Here is a 25,933-nt window from a genome sequence, read left to right as displayed (position 1 = left end):
TTCGCAATGAGGTCCCGGCCCTTTGAAGAAGACTGTGCTGTTATAATCTGTGATATAGCTGTTTGGGATTAAATAGAGCCCTTCATTCCCCAGGACAACCTCCCTAGGCAGTTTATTCCACTGTTTAACCACTCCTGACAGTTAGGAACTTTTTCCTAATGTCCAACCTAAACTTCCCTTGCTGCAGTTTAAGCTCATTGCTTCTTGTTCTATTCTTGGAGGCTAAGATGAACGAGTTTTCTCCCACCTCCCTATGACACCCTTTTAGATACCTGAAAACTGCTATCATGTCCCCTCTCAGTCTTCTCTTTTCCAAACTAAACAAACCCAGTTCTTTCAGCTTTCCTTCATAGGTCACGTTCTCTAGACATTTAATCATTCTTGTTGCTCTTCTCCGGACCCTCTCCAGTTTCTCCACATCCTCCTTGAAATGCGGTGCTCAGAACTGAACCCCTTCAGTGATCCGCTGTGGATCAAAAGAAGAGTTTTTAATCTCTAAAGCTGTCGACGCTTCACCTGAATTCACTTCACATTTGAAGAAGAAAATTTTTTAAAGGATTTCAGGAGCAAACCAAATCTTCCTGCTGCTATAAAGGAGCAGGTAGAGAGGCTAGGTGCTCTCCAATTCCCTCACAACGGAAGAGTTAATACCACACCTCACATAACATTGCTCTGTAAATAATGGCAGCTGGCAGACACAGAGCCTTTGCCTTCTGCAATGCTGTGGATCCAACAGAGATTCCTTTCTTTCACTGCCTGTAAATTACACACAGTTCCCTGATATCACTGTACTGCAAACAAACTCCCTCTTTATTTTGGATCCTGGAGATCTGTGGGCTATCATAAATAACTTCTGTACAAGATAAGGCTTCTTCCAATACACCTCGGCCCTGAGGTACTGCATAGCTAACACACTTTCTTCCTCCATCAACTGAGCTAAAGCAGCCAGTTTCTGAGAGAGGTCAGCTGTAGCCTGCTCAGTGAAGAGTCTACCCCTGCTTCCTTTGAAGATGCAAAAACCCCATTGACTTCTATGGTGCAGCTTCAGGTTCTAAACCCATGACCCTGAATGGTGCGGAACGCCCAGCAACTCCCGTTGATCTCAGTGGGAGAGGAGGATGCTTAGCTTCGGGCATGGTCAAGCCTGATTCTGCTGCCTTTGCTCACACTGTGTAGAACCTTGCCCTGTGAGTCATCCTGTTGGTTTCAAGAGTCTACTCATGGAATAAGGTACTAATCAGACACAGCAAGGGTAGCAGAATCTAGCCCAGGGAAGGGCAAACTACAGCCCACGGTAGGGTGACCAGATGTCCCGATTTTATAGGGACAATCACAATTTTTGAGTCTTTTACTTATATAGCCCTCTAACTCCCTCCCCTGAGCCTCCTCCTGCACCTCGCACCCGTCCTGCACTCAACCCCTGCCCTGAGCCCCCAACCCTCTGCCTTGAGCCCCCTGTCACACCAGAGCCCCCCGCCCTGAGCCCCCTCCCACACCTCAACCCCTTGCCCTGAGCCCCTTCCTGCACACCGCATCCCCTCCTACACCCCACATTCCCTCCCACTCTCCAAACCCTGCACTAGTCCTACATTCATGGCCCTGCATACAATTTCCCCACCCAGATGTGGCCCTCAGGGCAAAAAGTTTGGCCATTTAGATTTCACCATGAAAAACTAAGCATGCAGGAGGTGAGATGTTTATAGACTCATGATTCATAATACTGCAATTTACAGGGAATATAACACCATTCATGATTAAGAAATGCTCATATTTTCTGCCAAATATATAAAATAATCACTCACCCCCTGAGCAGCCAAAGCGAATTATACATCGTATTAGCCCTATACCCTGTAATTCTGGTATAGAATGAAACCATTTCCCAAGTCCCTAAATCTCTTTTCTGACGTCAAATTACAAATGTCTTGCCTGGGATCATCACTGAGATGACTAACGAACACTTATTATAAGTGAGTTTATAAATGTTATTAGGAGATTTCTATTAAAGGCCAGGCTAAAAAAAAAATGTGGATTTAACAAGAACAACAAGAGGAGGAGGAATCTGCAAAGATTTCACAGCTCTTTTCCTGCCAGGCAAACGAAAGCTACAATGTTTGCAGCTCAGTGAATGCAGAAATCGCTGGCTGCTCACTGACTTTGACGGACATACCTTCTGAAGTGCTGGAGCCCTGATTATCTTCAGGTTCATTCGGAGCTTTAGAAGGCTCTCACTCAGACTCCTGGGAGCATGCTGCCCCACTACTGCACCACATGGCAGGAGAGGGCTGGGAGCAGGTGGATATTCTTCAAGATCCTAACACTGCATCTCCAAGATCTCATAAAGCATTTTTAGACTACAGCTGATTTGAGACAGATTTAAAAAAAAAAAAAAATCTCATGTGGGATTCTGACCTCACTTATGACAGCATAAATCCAGAGCTGACGTTTATTCTGGGTTGGTGCTGGTGTAATCAAGATTAGAATCTGATGCCTTGTTTTCTGATGATACATTTTGATAGCTTTGTTTGGGAGCCATGGAACATTTTCACGATGACTTCTCACTGACAGTTGGGCCTCAAAGACAGCTCCTATTTAAAACTATTGCCTCCTGCAAGTGGTGCAGGACAGCTGTGCAGAGAAGGTGCAATCACTGATGAGATAGGCCTTTGAGAGATGGACCCCACACAAAACCCCGACATGAACTTTGGGGAAGTTCAGATCTGGAGGGAAATGTCATGTCCAGCCCTATCTCTTTAGTGGGTTACACCAAAACCCTGGAACTAAACTCCACCTACCTGGGATCTAGATTTTGCTGCTGGGATCCATAACTAACACTTACACAAATAATAAGCAGCCAGAAAAACATTGGATGATACAGGTAGTTTTTCCTCATCTCCAAAGCTATACAGCGAAGGGGAAGCACTTGTCTTCTTACTTTTCTATAAACAAATGCCACTATCCATCACAAGCACAGTGAGGAGATAGACAGAAGGATTGCAGGATGGGAGGACAGATTTCGAAGCATTTTAGCGGCATTAATGAATTCCCCTTCACAATAACCCTGGGAAGTACACAGAGAGGTTGCCTTTAATAACTCACCTCAGAGCCCTCAGTATTTGCAGTATCCTAGGAACCATCAATATGCAGAAGCTGAGGAAAATTTTTTAAGCAATTGTCACTTTTCCGGGGGGAGGGGGGAATGGCTGCACCAAGTATTATTTCCATCTTGCAGCTGGGGAAACGGAAGCGAAGAAAAGTGACTCGCTCAAGGGGACACAACGAGCAGAGTCAGGAACAGAATCGCAGATCTCCTTCCTCCCAGGTCCAATCAGATCCCTGTCCTCCCCTTCCAGGAAGGTAGATTGTCTTTTTTACATTTTTCCACTGCCATTTCACATGGCTCGAGAGAAGGAAGCAGGAGAAGTGGATGTGCGGCCTCACAGTACATGCCTAAAGCTTATGCAAGTTAAATTTAGTTCTAACTCAAACCATGTGCCTTGGGCTGCAATAACAATTGTGAGTGCTCTTTCTCTTCTCTCCTTTCCCCGCGCCCCCCACTTCCATCCCCTGTAGCTGTTTCTTTAGCTGATGGCAAATCTTCAGCTTTCCCAAAAGAGATGGGCCTTTTAAAACAAGCCTCTAATTCCCTTCCCCTCCCCCACTTTTGAGTCGGCAATTAAATAAATGTAAAATGTGGGTGCAAATAAGCAGGCAAGTCATGGCATCCTCTAAGGCTCTGTTGTGCCTGAGAGGCTCAGACCTGCAACAGAGCCTCAGCTGCACTCCAGGTGGCAGGCAGGCTCAACGCTGCCTGGAGTTTCTAGGCAGTGCAGCAGCAGCACCCTTCTAAGGTCTGTCTTCACTGAAAAGATACCCTGGGTTCTTATTTGAGTGTTGCCCCTAACACCTCTCCAGTCCACACACAAAAGCCTCTCACCTGAGTTACGGGGTGCTTTCATCCCGGGCTAGCTGCTCCGGCAGGGGATGTGAGTGACATCCCAGGTACCACGTTTACATGGGCTGGTAGCCCGCCCATTGGGACGCAGGCGACATCACTCAAGTGCTGATAGCCCTCCGGTGCCTTCCCACAATTCCCCTCATGTGCCAGAGGGACAGACAAGTTATCTCACTATTCATAAAGCAGCTCAGTTTACTGCAGCACATAGAACCATGGGATGTGCTCCCAGAGTCCTAGCAACACACACAGAGAGTGCACACGGCAGCAGTGAGGACACTGGCTTGGGTAGAGCTTTGCAATGTGGCTACTCACACCTGGGCTAAGCTATCCTGGGTCCTCAGACAAGGTGCTGATCACCTGGGCTAGCGCTGCAGTGAAGACACTCTTATTAGAGGTTGCAGCATGCCCTCTGCTCTCAGCATGGCCAGTTCCATTGGCCAGTCCTGAAGTCATGATCCCTCCTCCTTCCTAGATCTCCCTAGCCCTTTTCCTACAGCTAGCTTTACACGGGCTAGCAAAAAGCAAAACCTTGTGCTCAGCGGATATCAAGAACGGTCATTTTTTCCAAATCTTTGCCCTTTTCCCTTCCCTTCTGCCTTTGCAAGGAGCTCAGGCACGATCTGGGCCCTTAAATGCCTTCCTGTACCCACAAAATAAGCCTAAATGCCATCAGCGATGCCTGCACAAGTTTGAACCACATTGTGCCTGAAAGCAATGGTGGGTGCAAGTGTGGAGTATGAATTGAGGCCCCTGGAAAATCCAGGTGCTAAGAATAAAAGGAATAAGCTGAAGCTCTGAGGCTGTGTCCACTGCTCAGCTTTTTTCTTTCAGAATGTATTTACTTGCCCTATAATTCAGTCCAAGGTAAAAACAACCCCTCTGCCAAAAACCCCCCCAAACCCTAAGACACTTAATAATGTTGCGACACTTCAGTGGTTTCCCCTGGGCCCTCAGAGGGAAAAGAGCAACTGCTCACTGCTTTATTGAAGTGAATGGCCCACAAAGGAAATCACGATCCACTAACAGAGAGGTCATTGGGAGCAGCAACAAAATTCGAAGGTGGACTCTGCTAGAAAATAGTGATCCAAGCTTGGTGGCATTCTGCCTCTCGAAGATCAGGAAACGCCCAGTTGGAAAGGTCAAGGCTATTCGCTTAGAGGAGATCAATGAAACCCTGGATTTCCTTAGGAAGCTCATAGAAGGAGCTGTGCATTAGGTACGCAAGGAAGCTGTTTGTCAAAATCCATCCCCAGCAAAACAGACACCTCAGCTCATCAAATCAGCAGTGCATTTTGAGTGGATAGTCAAAAGGCCTTTTCAGATAAGAGTCTAATGAACTTGATTCCTGCAGGACTGCCAATTCTTATCAGCAAAGATGCTCTCATTTTCCCTCCCACTCTCCCTTTCACAAGAGCCTTCAGAACGGTTAAATGGCTTTAAATTCATCCTGAGCAGAGAGGCCCACATTGCACAATGTGTATGCACAAAACGTATGCGTTGTTTTGCAAATCCGAGCCGTTCTGCTTAGGATTGTGTAGCTCTGCTTCGCGGGGTAGGCCCCGTTCTCTGATTTACAGTTGTTTTGACTGCCAAAAATGGCTCCTTAATCAGCACTGCATGAGGGGGAAGAAATGCCAGTCCCAAATTCTGCTCCTAGTAACATGAGTGTAAATCCAGAGTAACTCTCTTGATCTTGACTTCACTGGAGTGACTCTGGATGGGTGCTGTAATGGAGGACAGAATACAGCCCTTTGTCAAAGTCAACAGGTGTAGAAGAGATAATTCTGGATAGAACTGCCTCAGTGAGACTAGAGACAGACCTGGAACAGTTTGAATCCAGATCAGATCTTTACAGTTCAGGCCCATCTCTGATTAAATTCAAACTACCTATCTATGGGACTTATATGGGCCCCATTACCATAGCACTACACATTCCTTTGTGTATTTATCCTCACAACACCACTGTGAGGTAAAGTTCTATTTGCCCCAGTTTACACATGAGGAACAGAGAGACTACGTAACTGGCCCGGGGTCAAACACAAAGTCTGTAGCCGAGCAAGGAACTGAACACCAGTCTTTGGCTAGTATCTTAACTGCTGAATCATCCTTCCTCTCAAAGGTCTGGGGCTGACAGATTTAAGTTTTGCCTACGTCTTCGAGCACAGGCAGTCATTCAGCTCTTTTTGTATGACAACAACAAGGTCAGCAGAATGAAAATCAAGTCTTCAGACTTGTCTACACTGTGGGGTAATGTGCTCTTTAGGGGTGTGGTTTCTAAAGTGTGCGAATATGTTAGGCATTAATTGACTCATGTTGACCCTGCCAGTCTGCTGTTCCAAACAGCACTACGTTAAAGCACACCAGCTGGGTCTATACGGACCAATTAACATGCAACACGTTTGTGTGCTTTCTAAATCATTCCCTCAAAGAGTGCATTGTCCCACCAATCTTTGTACAGGCCCTGAACAGCTTACAACCAGTCAGCCTGCAGCGGATGAAGTGAGGACGTGGTTGCACCAGGCCATCTACTCACCATTCTGGACTAACTAAAATTCCACATAACATGTCGCTTATGTTCCCTGGTGCCCATGCCTGGATGTAACTGAGAAGAAAGGAGGACAGTGTGTTGCCATTACATTGGTTAATGCAACTGTGATATAACTCTTGCCAAGGCTGAGCAATGATAAATTCATAGCTGGACACCAGACCAGCTCACCTGCAGGGTTCCCTCTGATTTTTCCCACCCATGTGCGTAATGAATTTTGTTATATGCACCAATATGGAGGTGACATGTGACACACCACAAACATAACAAAATTCATGTGGTGGGGGTTGGGCTGAGGAATTCTTGTGGGAGGGGGCTCAGGACTGGAGCAGAGGGTTGGGGTTCAGGTGTGTGAAGGCTCCGGCTGGGGAGGTGGGCTCTGGGGTGGGGCCGGGGATGAGGGGCTCAGGGCTGGGGTACAGAGTTGGGTGCAGGGGGGTGAGGACTCTGGCTGCAGGTGGGGCTCTGGGGTGGGGCCAGGGATGATGGGTTTGAGGTACAGAAGGATGCTCTGGAGCTACGGTGCGGGGAGAGGATTCCCTCCAGCACTCTCTCCCCACAGCAGGACCTGGGCTGCGGGGAGAGGCGCCTGTCCCCACCGTGGGAGCTCTGGGGCTGGGACTGCAGGATAGGTGCCCCTCCTCTGACCTCAACAGGTCTAGGCTGGGGGAGGGCTGCCCAGGTGGGCGCCTGGGTCCAGGCCACTCCAGGGTCGGGCTGACCCTGGCCACACCTCAGGCCGCGCCTGGGCCTGATCTGGCCATGGCTGGGTCCATGTCACTTCAGCTGCAGCAGGTTCGGGCCACAGGGTGAGTTGGGGCTGGGGAAGGATTGCCCCTCCCACAGCAGATTGGGGGCTGGGCTAGGTGGGGGTCGGGGGGGTATTCCCTAAGTGTCTGCACAGTGGTAAATAGGCTGCTGCATGGCTGTGCAGCCACGCAACTTACAGGGAACTTAGCTCATCTGTATGGTAGTATTGTTCAAGATGGGTGTTAGACCTGAAAGAATGCGTTTAGTGTTTCAACTCTACAGAATCCTTGTCAGTTGTTGCATGCATTAATTTCACTCGTAATGTCTGTATCCCGTGCTATAAGGTAATATGTACGTTTTGCTATATAACTGTAAAAATGTCAGCTCTGTGAACCAAGTCAAGAGGAACGCTCCACCCACCGCCCATCAAGAAGGACTATCAAAACTAAATGGGCCATTGTGGAACATCACGATACAAAGACTTGGTTAATGGCCCTCTCACACCCATGAAGAGGCTACGTTCAAGAAAGTGCATTCCATCAGCTTGAACGCTGGAAGACGGAGATAAACAGGAACACCAGAAATTTTTTCTCTCTCTTTTGCTCTTTGGACCCTCACAGGGCTGGAGTAAGTAACTGGTTTCTTGGGACCAGGAGCAACCTGAATCTTCTGTGATCTTTGGTGTATGGCAACCAACTACCACTAAATCCAGCTTGCCTGGGTGGCAACATACCCTGGAGTGCCCACTGGCTGTTATAGTGCTTCAGGAGTTCACGTTTGCTAATGGTTTGGTGAAATCTAGTGGTAGAACATACTGCCAAGTTGAGGTGTCTGCCCTGCTTTATGATTGTCTGCCCTGAGATTGGCACTCACGGGGTGAACCACTCCAGACAGTGTGACCAGGACAACAACAACATTTGGCTCCTGCAAGCGTTGCATGAGCATGAGCCAATCGGCAGGAGAACTCGGCTGATGGGAAAAGAAGGATCATTCTCCCCATTTTACACAAGGAGAAATGGGCAGAGAGGTTAAGGCCCAACATTTTCAAATGTGCACATGTTAAAGTGCCCACACATTTTTGTGCGTGTCCAGTTTCCGCATGCTCAACCCCCCGCAATGAGCATTCACAAGAAGTCTGAGATGTGGATGCACAGATATTGAAGTGTATGCATATACCCCTGATTCGCACACATCCAAGGCACTGTGCATGCACAACACTCTATGCAAATGTTAGTGTCTGTATTTTGAATATTGAGCTCAAGTGATATGCCCAAGGCCACAAAGCAAAACAATGGCAGAAGTAATATGGGAAGTCAGGAGTTCTTGGCTGCCAGTCCCATGCTCAGACCAGTAAGTGCTGCTTCATACAAACTGACTGGTAGGGTATCCTTTAGATCCCTCTACCCAGTACTGATTGTTAACATACTTCTGGCAGGGGTCATTCCATGGCTTAGTTACAGGGTGGATCTCTGCTGTCAGCAACCCATCTTTCTCTCCCATTTGGGTGCCTTCTCAAGGATAGATTCTGGTACACTAGCTTTGTTATTCTTTCCTAAAACAATTTTCATATATATTAAGGCAAGAAGGGACCATTATGATAATTCAATCTGACTTTCTGCATAACATAGGCCAGAGAATTTCTCCCAGGAATTCCTGCAGCAGGCTTTTCATTTGTGGTTGAACTAGAGCAGGGGTCGGCAACCTTTCAGAAGTGGTGTGCCGAGTCTTCATTTATTCACTCTAATTTAAGGTTTTGCATGCCGGTAATACATTTTAACATTTTTAGAAGGTCTCTTTCTAGAAGGTTATAATATATAACTAAACTATTGTTGTATGTAAAGTAAATAAGGTTTTTTAAATGTTTAATAAGCTTCATTTAAAATTAAATTAAAATGCAGAGCCCCCCGGAACAGTGGCCAGGACCCAGACAGTGTGAGTGCCACTGAAAATCAGCTCGCATGCCACCTTCAGCACCCGTGCCATAGGTCGCCTACCCCTCTACTAGAGAATACCTTTTAGAAAGCCATCCACTACTGATTTAAAGACTCCAAGTGATGAAGCTGTCCCAATGCTTAATTACGCTCACTGTTAACATTTTGCACCTTATATCCAGTTGGAATTTTTCTAGCTTCAGCTCTCATCCGCTGGCTCTTGTTTGGTCTTTCTTTGCTCGATTGAAGAGAGTAATGGTATCAGAAACCATTGTCCTGAGTGGGTACTTACAGACCATGATCAAATCACCTCTTAACCTTCTTTTCAACACACTAAATAGATAGAGTTCCTTAAGTCTCCCATTGTAAGGGTGTTTTCCTGACTTTGAACATTTCTTGTAACCTTCTCTAAACCTACTGTTTCTCCAACATCCTTTTTAAAATTAGGCATTGGAACTGGATACAGTGTTCCAATAACTGCCTCACCAATGCAACATACATGGGGAATACCACATCCCTAATCCTGCTCGATATTCCGTTTATACATCTAAGGACCTCATTAGCGCTTTTATCCACAATCCACTGGGAGCTCGTATTTACTTGACTCCTGAGTCCTTTTCAGAGTCACGGCCTTTCCCCTGACCTGGAACTGTGACTTTGCATTTAGTTGTATTAAAACACATGTTGTTTGATTACCTCTAGCTTGTTTGGTGTCATGCTTGGGAGGGGGGTCATGGCTGGGCAGTGTGACACTGCAGGGGTGAGGGTTGGTGCTGGAGATGGGGTCGGGCAGTGTCACACAGCTTGATCCAGAACCCTATGGGCCAGTGACATGGCCTCATCATTATTCACCTGCTGGCCAATCTTTGTCTCCCCTGCAAACCTGATCGGCAATCATTTTATATTTTCTCCCCGATCATTGACAAAAACATTGACCTCCTCTGCCGTGGCACTTGTGCCACATGACTTTGCATTTCCTATCATCTGCATTTTCATGCCCTTTGGGCTGCTTCACAGCTGGCCCATTGGCAGTGCCTTTTCAGAACTAAGAGTATGCATGCATGCATGAGACACACCCTTGTCCTTTCCAATCGTTATGCAGATGGAGTTTATAACCTCATCAAGAACTGGGACAGGTAACTGGGGGGATGTCTACACTGCAAAGACAAACCTGCAGCATTGCGTCTCAGAGCCCGGGTCACTTGGCAGGCTCATTGGGCTTGGGCTGAGGCTCAAAACAGGAGTGTGAACATTCCCACTCAGGCTCGAGCTGGCCTCCAAGACCATCCCCCTTTGTCCAGTTTCAGAGCCCAGGCTCAAGCCTGAGCGGGAACAGCTACACTGCTATTTTTCACCATGCAGCCCAAGCCCTACAAGCCCAAGTCTATTGACCCGAGTTCTGAGATTCAGCATGGTGGGTTTTTCTTGGCAGCGTAGATATATCAGACTGCCTTCCCACCACATGCCATGCTGTCCATTCCATGACCCATCCTCAGGTCTGTATGAATCTGTATTATAGCTACCTGCTGTAACATACAGGATAGGCTTAAAACTGGCATTAAATACATGCAGTCACTTACACCCTAGGGTTTCTGGGAAGGATCAGGCTTTAAACAGAAAGGGATTGATTCTTCACTATCTTTCACCTTGTGTACTTACTTACACCTGTGCCAAGTGGGAATAAAACATTACCAAATGAGAGTTCTCCACTCACATTCCGCAAGGGTAGCATATCACAGTCATTTGCCACTCGTGTAAATGGCTGCACAAGAGTGCAGTGAAGAATCAGGCCTATATTGCACAAATGGGTTAGTGGGACTGCAACGAGTGAACTATGGAATAGTGCATGAAATGCAAAATCATTCACAACTTCGTAACTATGCAGTTTGAAACTGTGGTGTCTGGTTTTATGTGCGCTGCCCCTTGAATTCCATCTGGTCTCAGCAAGGCTGCAGCCTGTAACCAGAGATGGACACATTGTGCTCTCTCCTGGAGTCTTTACTTTTGTTCTTTCTTGCTACTGTTTCCTTTTAATCCAAAATATATGTTCTCTTATTTGGGTGGGATAGGGTGACCAGACAGCAAGTGTGAAAAATTGGGAAGTGGGTGGTGGTGGGGAATAAGAGCCTATATAAGAAAAAGACCCAAAAATTGGGACTATCCCTATAAAATCGGGACATCTGGTCACCCTAGGATGGGATACAGTTCTTGGTATATTGGACACATAACACGAAACAATTAGCACTACAGAACTAATCACTCCAGCAGGTGAAGGCTAAATACTAAACACCATTCATGTGAGAACATGTTACGTCCCTAGGAGCAAGGAAGGGAGAACGTGACAGGAGGTCGGAACACTTACCAGCTGAGATAGAGAGTTCCACAGCAAGCAACAAAATGGCCACGTTAGGGCTGCAGCTGTCTGTGTCTGCAAAGTTTAAAGGGCCAGCACCCAGAAAGGCATGCTGGGGGAAAGGTCATGTGACCACTGAAGAGCATCACCAGGGATCAGAGAGAAGAGCCTAACAGTACTACCTGTCAGAGTATCCCATAGTGCAGTGGTTTGGGTATTCAGCTAAGATGTAGGAAACCCATGTTCAAAGCTCTTCTTCTCAAGCACTATGGGCAACTTAACCAGTATTGCCCACCCTACCTGGGTGATTGCCCTGGCCTAATGGTTATTAGGAAGGTCCTTTTATCTCCCCTCCTACCCCTGACTGTTAGGGGCATGCCAATGCTGTTCTTGCAGGTGACAGCATAGATGTCTGACTGCAGGGGAGAGTCCAGATCCCTCTAAGCTGGGAGAGGGGAGGGCTTAGGATTCACCTCCTCCTTGACACCTGTTGTTGACTAGCTTAGTCAACTGCCTGCCTAGTGTGCTGGCTTTGTGGATTGCATTTTCAGGATCTGTCTGTCTCTCCCCATGTATTGTATAGGGAGCTTGGCTGCCTATCCCAGAGATTGTGGATTCCGCTGGGTGCCTAAAAGTTAGGTACGGCAAGGCTGAGCGTTGCAATAGCTAAGTCCCTTTGTGGACCTGGGGCTAGGTGATTCTGGGGAATAGAGATTGTTTCTGCCTGACCCCAGCATAGCTCCAGTTCTGGAAGCTCCTGCCTGGTTGGTTTCACTCTGAGCCCCCTGTGGAATTGGAGTCCAGGTCATGATAAAGAGCTCTGTAGCTAACGCTGACACGGCTCAGAAGTGACTGTTGTGTGTTTGTCTATTTTGGAGGGGAAGGACCTGAGTGGTCTGCCTCCCTCTTAGAAGATCAAGGTGCAGACTATAGTGAGTGGGAATTAAATCGGGATCTCCCATGTGAGAGGGCACAGAGCAAACAATAAACACACACAAAGCTAGAGGCTTCTTTGAACCATGCTGCTTTGGGGGTGCAGGGGGGAGGTCCATGTCTCAGACAAGCTCTACAAAATGAAGAATAGTCATTTGTCCCAGGAAGAGAACCAGTGAAAGCAGAGGTGACCCATGCCTGCCGATAATGGAGGGGCGGAGTGAGGACAGTGGCTGGGGGGGGGACCCATGCCTGCCTCCTCCCCTCCGCATCCTGTCTGAGTGAGAAGAGGAGAAAACTCACTGCTAGAGCCCTGTGTCTTACCCATGCGTCTACCTGCAGGGTTAGAGAAACTCACAGTCTGATTCCCACTGTTTGGCGGCTTTGAACTTGGCCTCAGTATGGCCAACCCTACACATTCATGAATCAGCCCTTCCCCCCAAAAAATTCTGAGATTGGCTTAAAGATCATGAGATTTTTAAAAAACAAAGTAATAAACTGTGGGTTGTTTTTATTTGCGCTCCAGTTTTTGCGGCTTCAGGGAGCACTTGGGTCACATTTTCAAGTTTGTTTCCACAACCCCGAGGGCTAGAAATGTAGTTTTATTGAACTGAAAGCTGAGATTCTCATCCAATCACCTGACCCCAGGAGCAGGGCATTATGGAAAACACCGAAATATTGTGAGATTCCCACTAAAAGCAGAAGAGTTGGCAATGCTGTTGCTGTTACAAGCTGGCAAGGGAGGCCACGATCACTGAGCACATTAGCAAAGTCACAGGACATGGCCATTCGTCTGATTAAATATCCCTGATCCATGCAATGGCCAGGACTGGGGACATTTAGTACTGTCTGACGGAGGGTGCACAGGGCCCTCCTGCAAAAGAGCATGTATTGTAAGAATTTTACATCAGCGACACCCAACCTTAGCCTGGCTTAGGGCTTCCTTCGAAACTTGCTAAGAGACTGCAGGTGGCACCGAACTTGTCAAAATGGAGCAGGGTAGCAACTCTGCGCTCATTCTGAGCATGGTCTTAGAGGTCTGTGAGGACTGCAGGTCCCAGTATGCTCCACCTTGGTAGGAGCAACCTCTACTGACATCAATTTGGAGAATGGCATTCTGGGACTTGTAGTCTCCATGGGCTGCACTTGGGAGAGGTGACTGTGGGTCACATTGTGAACTCCCTGGACCCCCCATATAGACTGCCATCTATAGCTGAGCATCGCCGGCTCACTGGAGTACTATGGAGAGGACAAGAAGCTATCGGTGCATGAGCAGGAACCTCTAAGAAAATAGAGAAAATGTTTTGCTTTCTAGAGAATATAAAGAAATTATTTTAAAATTAAATTAGAAGAGCTTCAGAGAACAGAGGAAGTTATGACTGTTGGACTGATTAATGAAGCGCAGATCAACACTGATAAAGCAATCAGGAATGGCTGGCTCAGGGATCTGGCAAAGCCATTCAGAGCTTTTCACTTCTAGGTTGCTGGTTTAAAGCCAGCTTAGGACACTAGTCACAGAGTCATTCCTGTTGATGGCTGTTTGGTGTCCTATAGAAAGTGAGCAGGTGGGTCTGGTTCAGTTGGATAAGTGTCCACAATGCACAAAACCCACCACCACCTTTGTGTGCCCTACTGTTCACTGAACAGGTCTGGAAACAGAACTTTCTTCTCGCCTCGCCAGATCAATGTAAAGTCCATTGGTAGGAAAGGGGAGGGAGAATGTCATGCTGCACACGTGTGGATAAACTGAGGGCTTCATTAGGCATGCTTGTCAAGCCACCTCAGCGCTAAATTCACCTTTGACACCAAACAAAAAGTAATGGCTAAGAAATAAACAGTGTCCTGTTTATTTAAGCAGTAAACTTTAGGGTGCTGATGAGAATCTGTGGACTTTAATATTTCTGGAGTGATCAAACTGATACTCTGCAGCAAAGCCCCATAGACTGGGCTACAGCGCTTCATACATCATGGCTTGCTGTTCACATATTTCTAGTGGTATTCTCCTCCTTAGACTTCCAAAATGAGAAGGGGATTTCTTTTCCACTGCTGCCTAAGCGTAGTGTCTGTCCAGTTTAAAAGTCCTCTGGGAAAAAAGGAACCTTCTACTTTCAATAATTTTAATAGCCATGCATATTCAGTACCAAAGCCCCACATAACAGGATGGACTATAAATGCATACTGGTTTGGGATGAATGTTTAAATGCAATATCCCCTAATAGCTTGTTCAAGTACGGCAAGCCAGAATGACATGGCAACACATCTGAAAAAGTATGGGAGAGCAGAATTCCATAGCGAGATTTCTCTAGAGAATGGCTGAACGCAGCAGTTGGGAAGGCAATACTTTAAGATCTGAACAGCATGAACTGCAAAGTGAATTTCATAATCCTTTTGGGAACGCTTTGAACTGATTTGTTTGGAATAAAAGAAAATGTAGCTCCGTAGGGAGCCGGATGGCTCATGGAATTGGTAATGAGATACAGAGTCTTTCTCCTGCAGGTCACCTGTTAGAGACTTAGAATCTAGCCCAGGTCATTATTAATCAAAAGTTGTTACTATCATCTGATGGCTGTTTGGTGGCCTATGGGAAATGAGTTAGTTGGTGTCATTCCAGTTCCTTGCCTACACAGCATGCAATCCACCCTGACAAATGGCAGCCAGAGCACAAAGGTCAGAGATGAGATGAGGACTCAGCTACCGCTATGCTGCAAAACAAAACAACCACCCCCAGGGCAGGTAGTCTCAGAGCCTGGGTCAACTGACTCAGGCTTGTCCTACAAATGTTCCTGCTCAGGCTGGAGCCTGGGTTGTGAGACCTGCTTGCCTCACTACATTTCAGAGCCCGAGCCCAAATGTCTACACTGCTATTTTGAGCCCCATAGCATAAGCCCCACAAACCTGAGTCATTTGACCGAGCCTCTGAGTCTCTCTGCTGTGGGTCTTTTTTTGCGGTGTAGACATGCCCTAAATTACTCCTTCGGCCCATAGAAGTCATCCCTCTTCATTAGCAGGTTAGTCCACTGTTCTCCTGTGCCGTACATGTCCTGCAGAATTCTTCAGACCACTTGTTTGGCACCTTTTACTAACACTATAGTCTCTCTAGCTATATTGATACACACTCCATATTATTAAGGAAGCAAACTGGAAGCTTTCAGGCAACTCAGAAGGGATGATTTTATGGCAGCTCAGAGGGTTATTAGGAACACCAATCACTGTCCTTTAACATGTGTATGGGATGGATCCTTGAATTATGGCCATTATTAAACTGTGCACAGTGACTTGGTAAAATGTGTTCTTAGCTATTTTGAAAAACCTTGCTTAATAAACTGACTCTTAGAATTCAGGCAAAATATCCCCAGCAAATGGCTATTGGTTCAGAAGACACATCACTAAAAGGGACATGAGAATGGTAAACTGCTGGTGCCCGCTAGATGGGTCCTGCTAGTTCAAGAAAGTGATCCATCTTTCATGATGGGCAATCAGACAAAATGAAAGAACTCCAATAGCTTAAGGAAGGACCCCAGGACTGGGCAGTCAGTCTAAACCCAGAGTAGTGCCATTCGTATTAGTGAGTCAATGGAGGTAACTGAGATCAGAAGCTAGTGCGTGTAGCCTTCATGACCACATTGCTTCCTCCACAGACAGCCCAACCCAGAGAAGATTGAAAATAGCAGGACTAATGCTTGGAGAGTGTGGCAAATGTCAAGAATCCCAGTAGTTGCACTCTGATTACTGGAGTCACAGTAAACTGGCTATGTGAGCTAAGGTACATCTAAATTAAGCAGCATCCTTATGAGACATCACCTATTGCCACTCCATTACGTTTATTGTATCAGACCCAATCTTGTCATCCTTACTGGAGCAAAATTACCATTGACGGTGGCCTGGGTTTGCAGCAGCAACCAAGAAGCGCACAGCACAGGCAATTGGGGGGAATAGAAAGATGGCTTTAAGATACCTTTGCATGCTCCCAATTCTGCACTGGCTTTGCAACTGCCCTGTGCCCTCTGTAAATTAGTGCAGCTTGATAAGCGCAGCCAGAGTTTCTTTCCTCCTAGACACTAGCTGAACAGCACCGGAGCATCACCCCACATTAAGGATCTTCCTTAGGCCAGTTAAGCACCTACTCTGTAGGGGTCCATTACATCCATAGCACCGCACAAAGCAGCCCAGTGAAGAGAGGAATTAGGTCCATTGGGGGTTTAACCAGACTATAGAGGACTGAGGACAGACCACAGGAATTAGCCAATAGAGACTGGTTCTGCTCTTACTCACAGGAATAACTCACTGGAGTCAACAGGATCCGATTTGGTATCCAGTTTAGTAATTTCTTAGCCATTTTTTGGCAAAGCATCTGCAGACACCTGGGGCATCCCCAAGGTCAGCACTTCCCCTGTGGAGACCCATTTAGTGCAATTTCAGAAACAATTGATCTTTGGGAGGAAGACTGGCAAGTCTCAGTTGTATATACGGCATAGCAGGTGTATCTCTTAGCAACCACACGAAGCAGGCTCTAGCTTACTTCCTCCGGCCTGAAGGACTATCTTCCCCACAAGATGCTGGATTAGATTCTCATCCCAATTTTGCAGGTGCCACCCCCCGCACTGAAGTCACCTAAACCTAATTCAGCCCTCAGCTATACACACACAACTACCCCAAGGACACACATAGCTGAGGACAGACTAGATCCTTCAAGTCAGTGGGGTTGCTTTAACCAGGGTGACTGAAACCAGAGCTGAGGCTTTACTGGAGTTGGGATGTGTTTAGTTTGCTGGAATGGTAAGGATTTATGGCCTGGTTTTCAAACATGCTCAGCAGCCCCTGCTCCCACTGACTGCAGTTTGAGGATCTAGAGCTGTAAAACTAGTTTGCTGGGACAGGTCCCATCAGGCATCAGAAGAAAACACTGTAAACTTATTTTTTGCTACAGGCCACGATGCAGACCTGGTAAAACTGCTGCCTTGTTCACAGGAATAATACAACGTGAATTTGGCAGATGTGTCTGGTCAGGGGGCCGTCCCCAGAATATACACGTAAGTGGAGTGAGGCTTGTCAGACATCCGTATAGCTCTATGCTCTAGACTGAGGCCTAGATCTTTCCCTACCACAGAAAAAACCTCAGGTCAAAATGAGGTGGAAAACTCAGCATCCTGTGTGTTCAGGAATGTGCACTGAGGCCTAGTCCCTCTCTGCTGATCCCTGGGCCCCCGAGCTCCCTCAGGAGCTATGTTCCATTGCGTCTTGGCTATGACTAAGCCAAAACTCCTTGGGGAGGAGGTGCTGACAACATGGAATGAGAGTCTGTGCAAGATAAGGTAGCAGGACCAACATTATTTTGGACTGAGGAAAAGGCTGATTGTGGAGGAGAGTGGCACTGTGCAGACCCTCTCACTCCTGGCTCCCCACATCCCCTGAAATCACAGAACCCCAAACACACAGAGTTGGCCTGGAAGGGCCAGTGCAGAAGCCGGGGGACAATTGTAGTGGATTGACTCACTATCACAGCATTTAGCTAAAAAGGGAGCTTTCCACTCTTTCCATCAAAATGAAGGAGGGATGAGTTGGCCTTTAATATTTTGCATGTTCTTCATGGCATTACAGGGAATGTTTTCATGTGAGACACATGGGGAGTTTGAGAGAGGGGGCTGTTTACTCCCACTGACTCCTTTCGTCTTACATTTTACCCTATGCACAACAGAGGCACTGACAGCCCAAAAATTGCTGAAATGGACAAAAATCTCCTGATGATGCTATTCATTCACTAGGGCGATTGAGGATTCAGACAGAGCAGGATTCAGGCCTTGATTTGCTGTGGAGAAAGCTGAATGCTGTAGTCAACTTGTATGCAGCTAGCAAGAGTAACACCCATACACTCTGACAGGGGCCACACAAGCACTGAGAGATTCTTATGCACATAAGCAGATTGTGCAGCTAAGTGATACATGTTTGGTGCAATGCAATATTACAAGAACCAATACTTACTAAGGAATTGTGTTTACTGATATAATCTGGGCCTGCTTGCAGTGGGTTTTTAAGTTTCATAGCCACTAAGCCTATCATCTTCAAATGTAGTGCCTTTAGGCAGCTAAATCCACTGTTAGGAACCTAAATCAAAGAGGCCTAGTTTTCAGAGGTTGTGAGGATTCACAGTTCTCTTTGAAATCCACACAAGTACAGGGCACTCAGCAGCCTCCAGGATTTACTCCACACAGCAGCACTTGGCAAGATTGAACCCCAATCACTTGACTCACGGTTGATTAGGCCATGGGTTGGATTTTTACCACATGCGTCTCACAAGTCCATTTATACTTTGCTTTCTTTTGCTTTTTAATTTGGAAGTGGGTTCATTAGTTTTTAAACATTACACTTACGTGGGCCCAATTCTGTCTTAGCAGTGTAAATCCAGAATTACTTTCATTAAACTTTGCTGGAGCTGTTCCAGATTTACACCACAACAAATGAGAGTAGAATTTGGCCCAGTATGTTTATTTCTGAAATAAAATTTAAAAAACCCAGTACAGATTATAATAAGACAAGAACCTCAGGTTGGTTTAGGAGATGGAGTCAGATAGTGAAACTTCTCTAGCAGCATAAAGGGTCTTAAAGTGAGTGTAAACTATTTAAGACCCTTCTAAAGCTTCCAGAACCGGTAAAGGCACCTTAGCATACATAAGAATCTGGCCCAGTTGCGTCCATAGTCAGGATAATTATTCCACCTCTTATAGAAAGATGTTATTTAAAGCAGCCCATTAATGCATGGGGGGTGTCTGAGAGAAATATACACTTTCAAGAAACCATTGTGAGTCCTTCCCCACCCACAGCAGCAATGGTATTTTCCTTGTCTCCAATTTTCCCAATCTGTGCTACTGAAATGAAAAAAAATGGCTCTCTTGTGTCCAGATGTCTTTTCCGAATGACAGTGTCAAAGGTATTAATTATTAAACTGTGGATGCCTTCGATGAATTATGAACTATGGAAGCCTTGTGGCTGCTTGCTAGTAAAGTGTTGTGGGGGGAGCAGAAATAATGTCTCTCATACGAATGCGTGTTCTAACAAGATAGGTCAAAACATGATGCAGATGATAAATTGCTTAGCATGAGTTCCCATTAACCCAGCAGCTTTCTGTATTATTACATTACTAAACTATGCTCAAAATGTATTGACCAAACAATTTTGATCTATATTAGCCTAATTTGCAAAATAAGAACTGGTGGCTTGTTATGATGAAACCACTATCTGTAACAAAGGGACAGCTGCTTGCATATTTCAGTTTAGCAAAGGTTGGAAATGTAGGATTTGGAGTGAGGCACTTGGTTGGATTTTTTACTTTCTGAAACCATGAACAAAATTGTATTGTACTATGTGGAGGAAAAAAATCATGTAATAGAATGATCAGCCCCAACAGGCATGCATGTCTCCCTTCATGCAAGCTAAAAAAAGCACAACCTCCTGCTTACATATGTGTACGTGTACATGTGTCACAGCAAACAGCTAAGCTTTCAAATCTGGAATAGGCTCGAGCAGAGAACAAAGGGCCAAAGCATACAGTACATCCAGAAGGGGGAGCAGAGAAATATATTGTGTGTGGTCATACAGGAGGGACATGATGGCCAAACAATTACTAAGATACATGGAAAAGGAATATGGAGGAGGAAAAAACTCAGGATATAGCTAGGAGAAAGTGAAAAGGCACTGCCTTGCAAAATGATGAGCCTCTTCAAATGATGACCATTTAGGCAGCGTGGGTTCCTTTAATCACTTGATTTCATTTGTTTCTAACATGCCTTTTTCGACAGGACAAGTGGAAGATTACTTGTCTTGCACTGAAATTTTGATTAGTGGAACTGTCAACTGCTGAATTTTTGCTCTACTTTACAGAAAAATAGCCAGCCCTGCATTTCTCCATCTTCTTTTGAAATGCAATTAGTGCAGAAAATGTTTTTGGAAGCCCTGACTTGTAGTGGCACCTAAATACCCAAATGTAATCAATTTTAAATGTATTACGTAATAATGCCCTCCTGCAAGTCTGGGAAACAGTCCCCTTCATGGGCTCTGGTGAGATACCAAAAATGGGTGATCTGCATTATTATTTCATGGCATCTGCAGTAAACTCCCCTACTGACTAAGGTGCAGAGCTAATTCAAATTTTCTGTGTGCTTACATATATTTTAAAGTGCATGTTTACTTAAGAGTTTCTACAACAACATTTAACTTGTTAATCAAATCAGATATTCAGAAGAGAGGACCTCAGGTTTTCACACTATACTGCAAGCAGGAAGTGTAGTTATAACCTTAGCATCTTGGACACATTTACTACTCTAGCTCTTCAGCTGTCTATCTAAGGTATTTATAGTGTGCCAGTCATCATAATATCTAGGCACTAAGGACTCCTCTCCTACCAGATGGTGGGCAGGATAATTATATTCAAAAGGGCAGGGTTATAAAAAGGAGGGGGGAAATATTTTTTCAGATTCATTTACTTCTTGCTAATAAAGCCAGCCATATAAAAATGTCTTTTTCCCTCATCCATCTTGGGGCATTGCACCTCTCATTACTCATGACCAATGTGTAACCTTGTAATCAGAATGCAGTAAGTAGCAGGCTCCTTAATCTCTTCTGATAATTAATGAGTGTGGGTGTGTTTATACACTTAATTTTTGCCATTCTGGAGTAAAACAGAACTATACATAGGAACAGTGATAATATAGGATGTGTATCTGTACAGTAGATATACACAGACTAATGCTGAATATAGATATGGGGTAGAAATCTTAAAGACCCCCATATCTGTGGTACTGAAAAATTCATTCACTCCAATCTTACAATGGGGAAAGCAAGGAAAAAATCTAAACAGCAGGATACGACAATAAATGGGAAAACAGCAATAGAAAAAGCACACTAGGTTAATATAGGAAAACTAGTTTCTTTATTGAGAGATTGTATATTAGTATTAGTGGAATTGTGTGTAACAATGTCATCATGCACACAATACAAAAAGGCAAGGCCCACCATGCTATGGAGGGGCAACAGAACAAAAGCAGCGTACAATGAGCAGATGTATAGGCTACAGCACATTACATTTCAGCAGGGTATGTCTCTACAGAGAGATTTACATCAGAAACTAGGTAATGTAAAAAAATACAGACCATGCTTTAGTTTTAGTACAAGAAAAAAGGTGAAGATACACAACCAAAGGATATTTGATACAGAAAATTACCCACAAAATAAGAACAGGAAGTAATTTAGCACAGCAGAAAATGTTATCCCTGTTTAATGGAAAACCATTTTGCCAGCAGTCTCGTTTTTAAAAAAAAATAATTTAATTAAAATTGCCATTTAATATGCTTCTTTGGAGCAGCGTTAATTGATCAAATGTTTGTGTCCAGTTTATACACACTAAATGAAGTGTTTGGATCATTTCTGTAACAGACAACTGTATATACTGGATGTTTCAGCTTTCAAAGAAACAGATGGAGGCCAGCTGTTGAAAGTGGTGTAATTTTGGCCAAGAGTGTGTGTGATATATAATGTACAAAGATGCAGTACCCCTTTGTATTACAAAGTCTTTGAATAATCCTTGTTAATACGCAGGGTGGAGGAATATTCAGATGTTCATATGCTTAGTGTTTCCATTTATTCACTGATCTTATTCTCCAACTATTTTTCAAAGCCTTTTTTTAAAATAAGGCTAATTTAATTGCAGATTTTATTACTATTATTATTATTATTGCCTATGATTGACATTAATTTGTTTAGTCATAAAGGCATTCTAGATGGCAAACCAATGGTTGTCGAACTAGAAAAAAACCCACAAGATACTGCATCCACCAACTAAAGCAAAATGAATCCACTTAACAGGAATTTACAGTGCAATGTACTTAGCTAAACAAGATGAAGATACAAAAATGGCTGTTATTATCTACAGCTATTCTGAAATGGCCTGTTTTCTATACTACTACAATGAAATTAAAAAGAGCAGATTTAAGCTTACAGTCTGTCTAACAGTTTTACAAGAAAATTGTGGTTTAGGACTTCAGGTTTAAGCATTAGTATCCTCTGTCACAAGGTCTTTTTTTGGTTCATTTGTATGGGTCAAATATCAATAGCCCCTTTACAGTTTCTCTGTGGGTATGTTCAGTTTTAAGTAAAATGAAAGAACCCAAAATGAAATGTAAATTTTGGGGAGAGAAGCAGAGAACCTCTCCCACCCCACTAAAACTAATTTGAAATTGAAAACATTAAATTGCATCCTGTAATGGTATTAAAAATCAGTGTAATTAATGATGATAATGATTTAATCAGGATAATTATATTTTGGGTTTAACATCAGTCTTAATTATTTTTAATGTATGCCTAGTATATAATAAAAAATCCTAGACATTCTCAAATAATAAGGATAATTGCACAGATGAGAGGGAGGGGGAGAATTAGTGTTACAGAGAAATCTCATCAATCTAAGCCTTTTTGAAATTGACAGACAGCCCATAGAGAGGGGATACTGCAGCTTAAATATCAATGCCTTCCTCGGATGGATACAGGAAATGGTTAAGAGAGGGGTGTCACAATACAGCTAAATGCAGAGGCAGAGGGCTACAGCACACAGCAGCAAGTTGACCATTCACTGTGCTACACAATGAAGAAAAAAAAAATAAAGATTTGATAAATGCAAAATGTCATCATCCCATCATCACAATAGAGACTGCAGTTAACAATGCCACTGTGTTCAACCTGGCTCATATGTATACATACAGTAAAGGGAAATAAATTTTAAAGCAGTTGGGCAACAGCAGGAAAGACCAGATTCTGATCTCAGTTACACTGGGGCGTAAATCAGTGCATCTGAAGCCATCTGTGCAAGTGGAGTTACTCTGGATTTACAGCAGTGTAAACTGAGATCAGAATCTGGACTGAGTCTAATTGTGCTAGATTTTAACCCATCTTTTATTGGGTCCCCAGTGATCAAGACCTCAATGGTAATTACAGCAGTGCATCATCTTTAAGAGGAAATTTATTTTATATATAAATAAAACTACAGGGACTTGACCAACAATAGGCCAAGTGGGGGTGGGAGGTCAGGCTGGGGGAACATTTCCAGGAAAGAAATGTAAGGAGAGAAAAAGGCTGATTTAGAAATAACAATGACTCTAAATGCATCCTGATTTTGATAGAAAGAAAATGGAAGGAATGAGGGGTGGAGGGGAGGGAGAGGTCCAGGTCCATTGTCTATAGCAGAATGTGGGGTGGATGGGAACGAGGGGAGGTGGAAAAAATATGCAATGGCCATACACATCCCATATTAAAACTCTGTGAAAAATAATCATCACGCTGCTTTCCTGAAAAATCTCTCTGAGCAATAAGAGCACCATGGAGCTGTGGACTGATGTGCTGCTCTCCAGAACCAACATTACAATTAGAATCCCCAAAGAGAGGAGGACAAATTACAGGAGATGGGGAGGGAGGGAGCAATGTCCAACAAGAAAGAAAAGGCACCCTAAAAACGGCAGGCTAATTCCAAAGCTATTTTAGTCCATTACGGAAGAAACAGCAAGGGACAAAAAGAAAGGTTAAGAGAGGGTGAACATGCTCTCGGCTCCCAAGAGAGTGGGGGGGAGGGACGAGATAAGATATGGGGAGACCTCAGCTTGTAAATAAATAATAATAATAAAAGCACAAATCAATGGTCAAACAGAGCACACACACGCCAAGAACACAAAATAAAATCGCTACCCACTGAATGCACAAAAAGAAAAAAAAATCCTTTTTTTCAGCCCCGTGCCCCATGCGGACATAGAGCGGGGCAGGTCTAGGCTTGGCTTCCCACCCGAGATCTAGGTTTCTCAGGGGGGAAGCAGGGGGCAGATGGCCCGAGTTAAGGGAAGGAGGCTCTCGGAATCCAGAGCAGAAGAATCTAAAATAATCCCACCGCTCGGCTGCTGGGTTTTCTTTCTTTCTTTCCCTCCTTCCCCCTCCACCCTCCTGCATCTGATCCGCAAGAAAGAGAGACAACGAGGAGCCGGGGGGGGGGGAAACCCTCCAGAGAAACCAAAGGCTCGTGCATTGGAAAAAAAAACCCCACACACACGCAGACACCACCACCACCGAGAATAAGCCCCGAAGGATAAAGCGATACCTCTGTTTCGTACAGAGCCAAACACTGGAAGAACAAGATAGCCGACGTGCACTAGAACCATCCTGCCTGCCTGCTGCTGCGGCTGCGGTCCCTTTGTTGTGCTGCTCCTGGGTGGAGGTGGGAGTGGGGCTGCTGCTGGCTGGGAGACAGATGGCCCATGGAAATGGTCCCTTCCAATCCCCTATATACATTCAAATGTGGAGCTGGGACTGCAGCTGCCTGGCACACAAAGGGAAGGGCAGCCAATGGGAGGGAGGCCTGGGAGGAGGGGGTGGTTGGTTCTTTCTTGCTGGGTTTTTTTTATATATATATATATTATTATTATCTCCAGCTTGGGTCTCTGTGACAGGGAGGAGACCCAATCAGGGGCTGGGGCTGGACTAGCGCCTGCCCTGGGCCCTGCTGGCTAAGCTGCCTCCAAACAAGGAGATGGAAGCAAATTGGGGCCAGGGTCTGGGAGGCTGGGGGTGGATTTCACACCCAGGGATATACAGATACACTCTCACACACACCCTAGCCAGGGGGATTGGCTGCCAAACACACGCCCTCCACCCCCACCACAGAGATATGTGCATGCACACACTCACAGAGACACATGGAGCGATTCAGGCAGAGACACGGAGATACACAGAGATCACATATGCTCCACACCCGAGCCACAGAGAATCGTGTGTGTGTGTGTGTGTGTGTGTGTGTGTGTGTGTGTGTGTGTGTGTGTGTGTGCACACAACCACAGAGACAGAGACAAACATGCAGTATAAGCAGACAGAGCCAGAATTTTAAAGGTATTTAGATGCCTAAAGATGGAGCTAGGCACCTTACTACCTTAAAATATCTGGCTCACCCATCCTACATACAAAAACACACACACAGGCACTTGTATGCCAACTGTCCACAAAGACACATACACACTCAGACATACATAGGCACACATACACAAACATACAGTGTATACATACATCAAAAGACACACAAATATACAGAGACATCAACACACACAGCATGAACACAGACACAGATCATACCCTTATAAAAAAAAGGCCTATAGAAGTTGAAAGAATGATAACCCTGCCATAGAACTCTACAGAATGGCTAAAAAGATTACAGAAATGTCTTTATTAAATCTTGTAGCTTTTCAGAGTAATTTCTGTAGAATCCTATTAAGTATCTCTGTTGGTTTAATTCTTGTTACATTCTATGGGTCTTCTCCACTAAGGCATAGACAGATACATATAAAGATACACAATCAGGCATATACACAGCATATACACAATCTATACAAATATGTACAGAAGTGTAGGTACACACACACACAGGCGTGGACACACACAGAGAGGGC

The 25,933-nt window shown here is 45.0% G+C and overlaps 1 protein-coding gene across 1 annotated transcript in view; it reads right to left on the bottom strand.

Moving 5' to 3' along the window:
• Positions 1-24,846, bottom strand: part of ARK2C (arkadia (RNF111) C-terminal like ring finger ubiquitin ligase 2C) — a 106,782-nt gene extending 81,936 nt beyond the window's left edge. The window contains exon 1 of the mRNA XM_050944761.1: positions 24,595-24,846. Coding sequence (XP_050800718.1) covers positions 24,595-24,655 — 61 coding nt within the window. The 5' untranslated portion in view covers positions 24,656-24,846. The remainder of the gene's footprint in view (positions 1-24,594) is intronic.
• Between the last annotated feature and the right edge of the window lie 1,087 nt (positions 24,847-25,933).

This window comes from Gopherus flavomarginatus, chromosome 3, assembly GCF_025201925.1.
Source record: "Gopherus flavomarginatus isolate rGopFla2 chromosome 3, rGopFla2.mat.asm, whole genome shotgun sequence".
NCBI classification, from domain to species: domain Eukaryota; kingdom Metazoa; phylum Chordata; order Testudines; family Testudinidae; genus Gopherus; species Gopherus flavomarginatus.
Note: the sequence above shows the minus strand (reverse complement) of the source record. Positions and strands in the feature narration are given on the sequence as shown.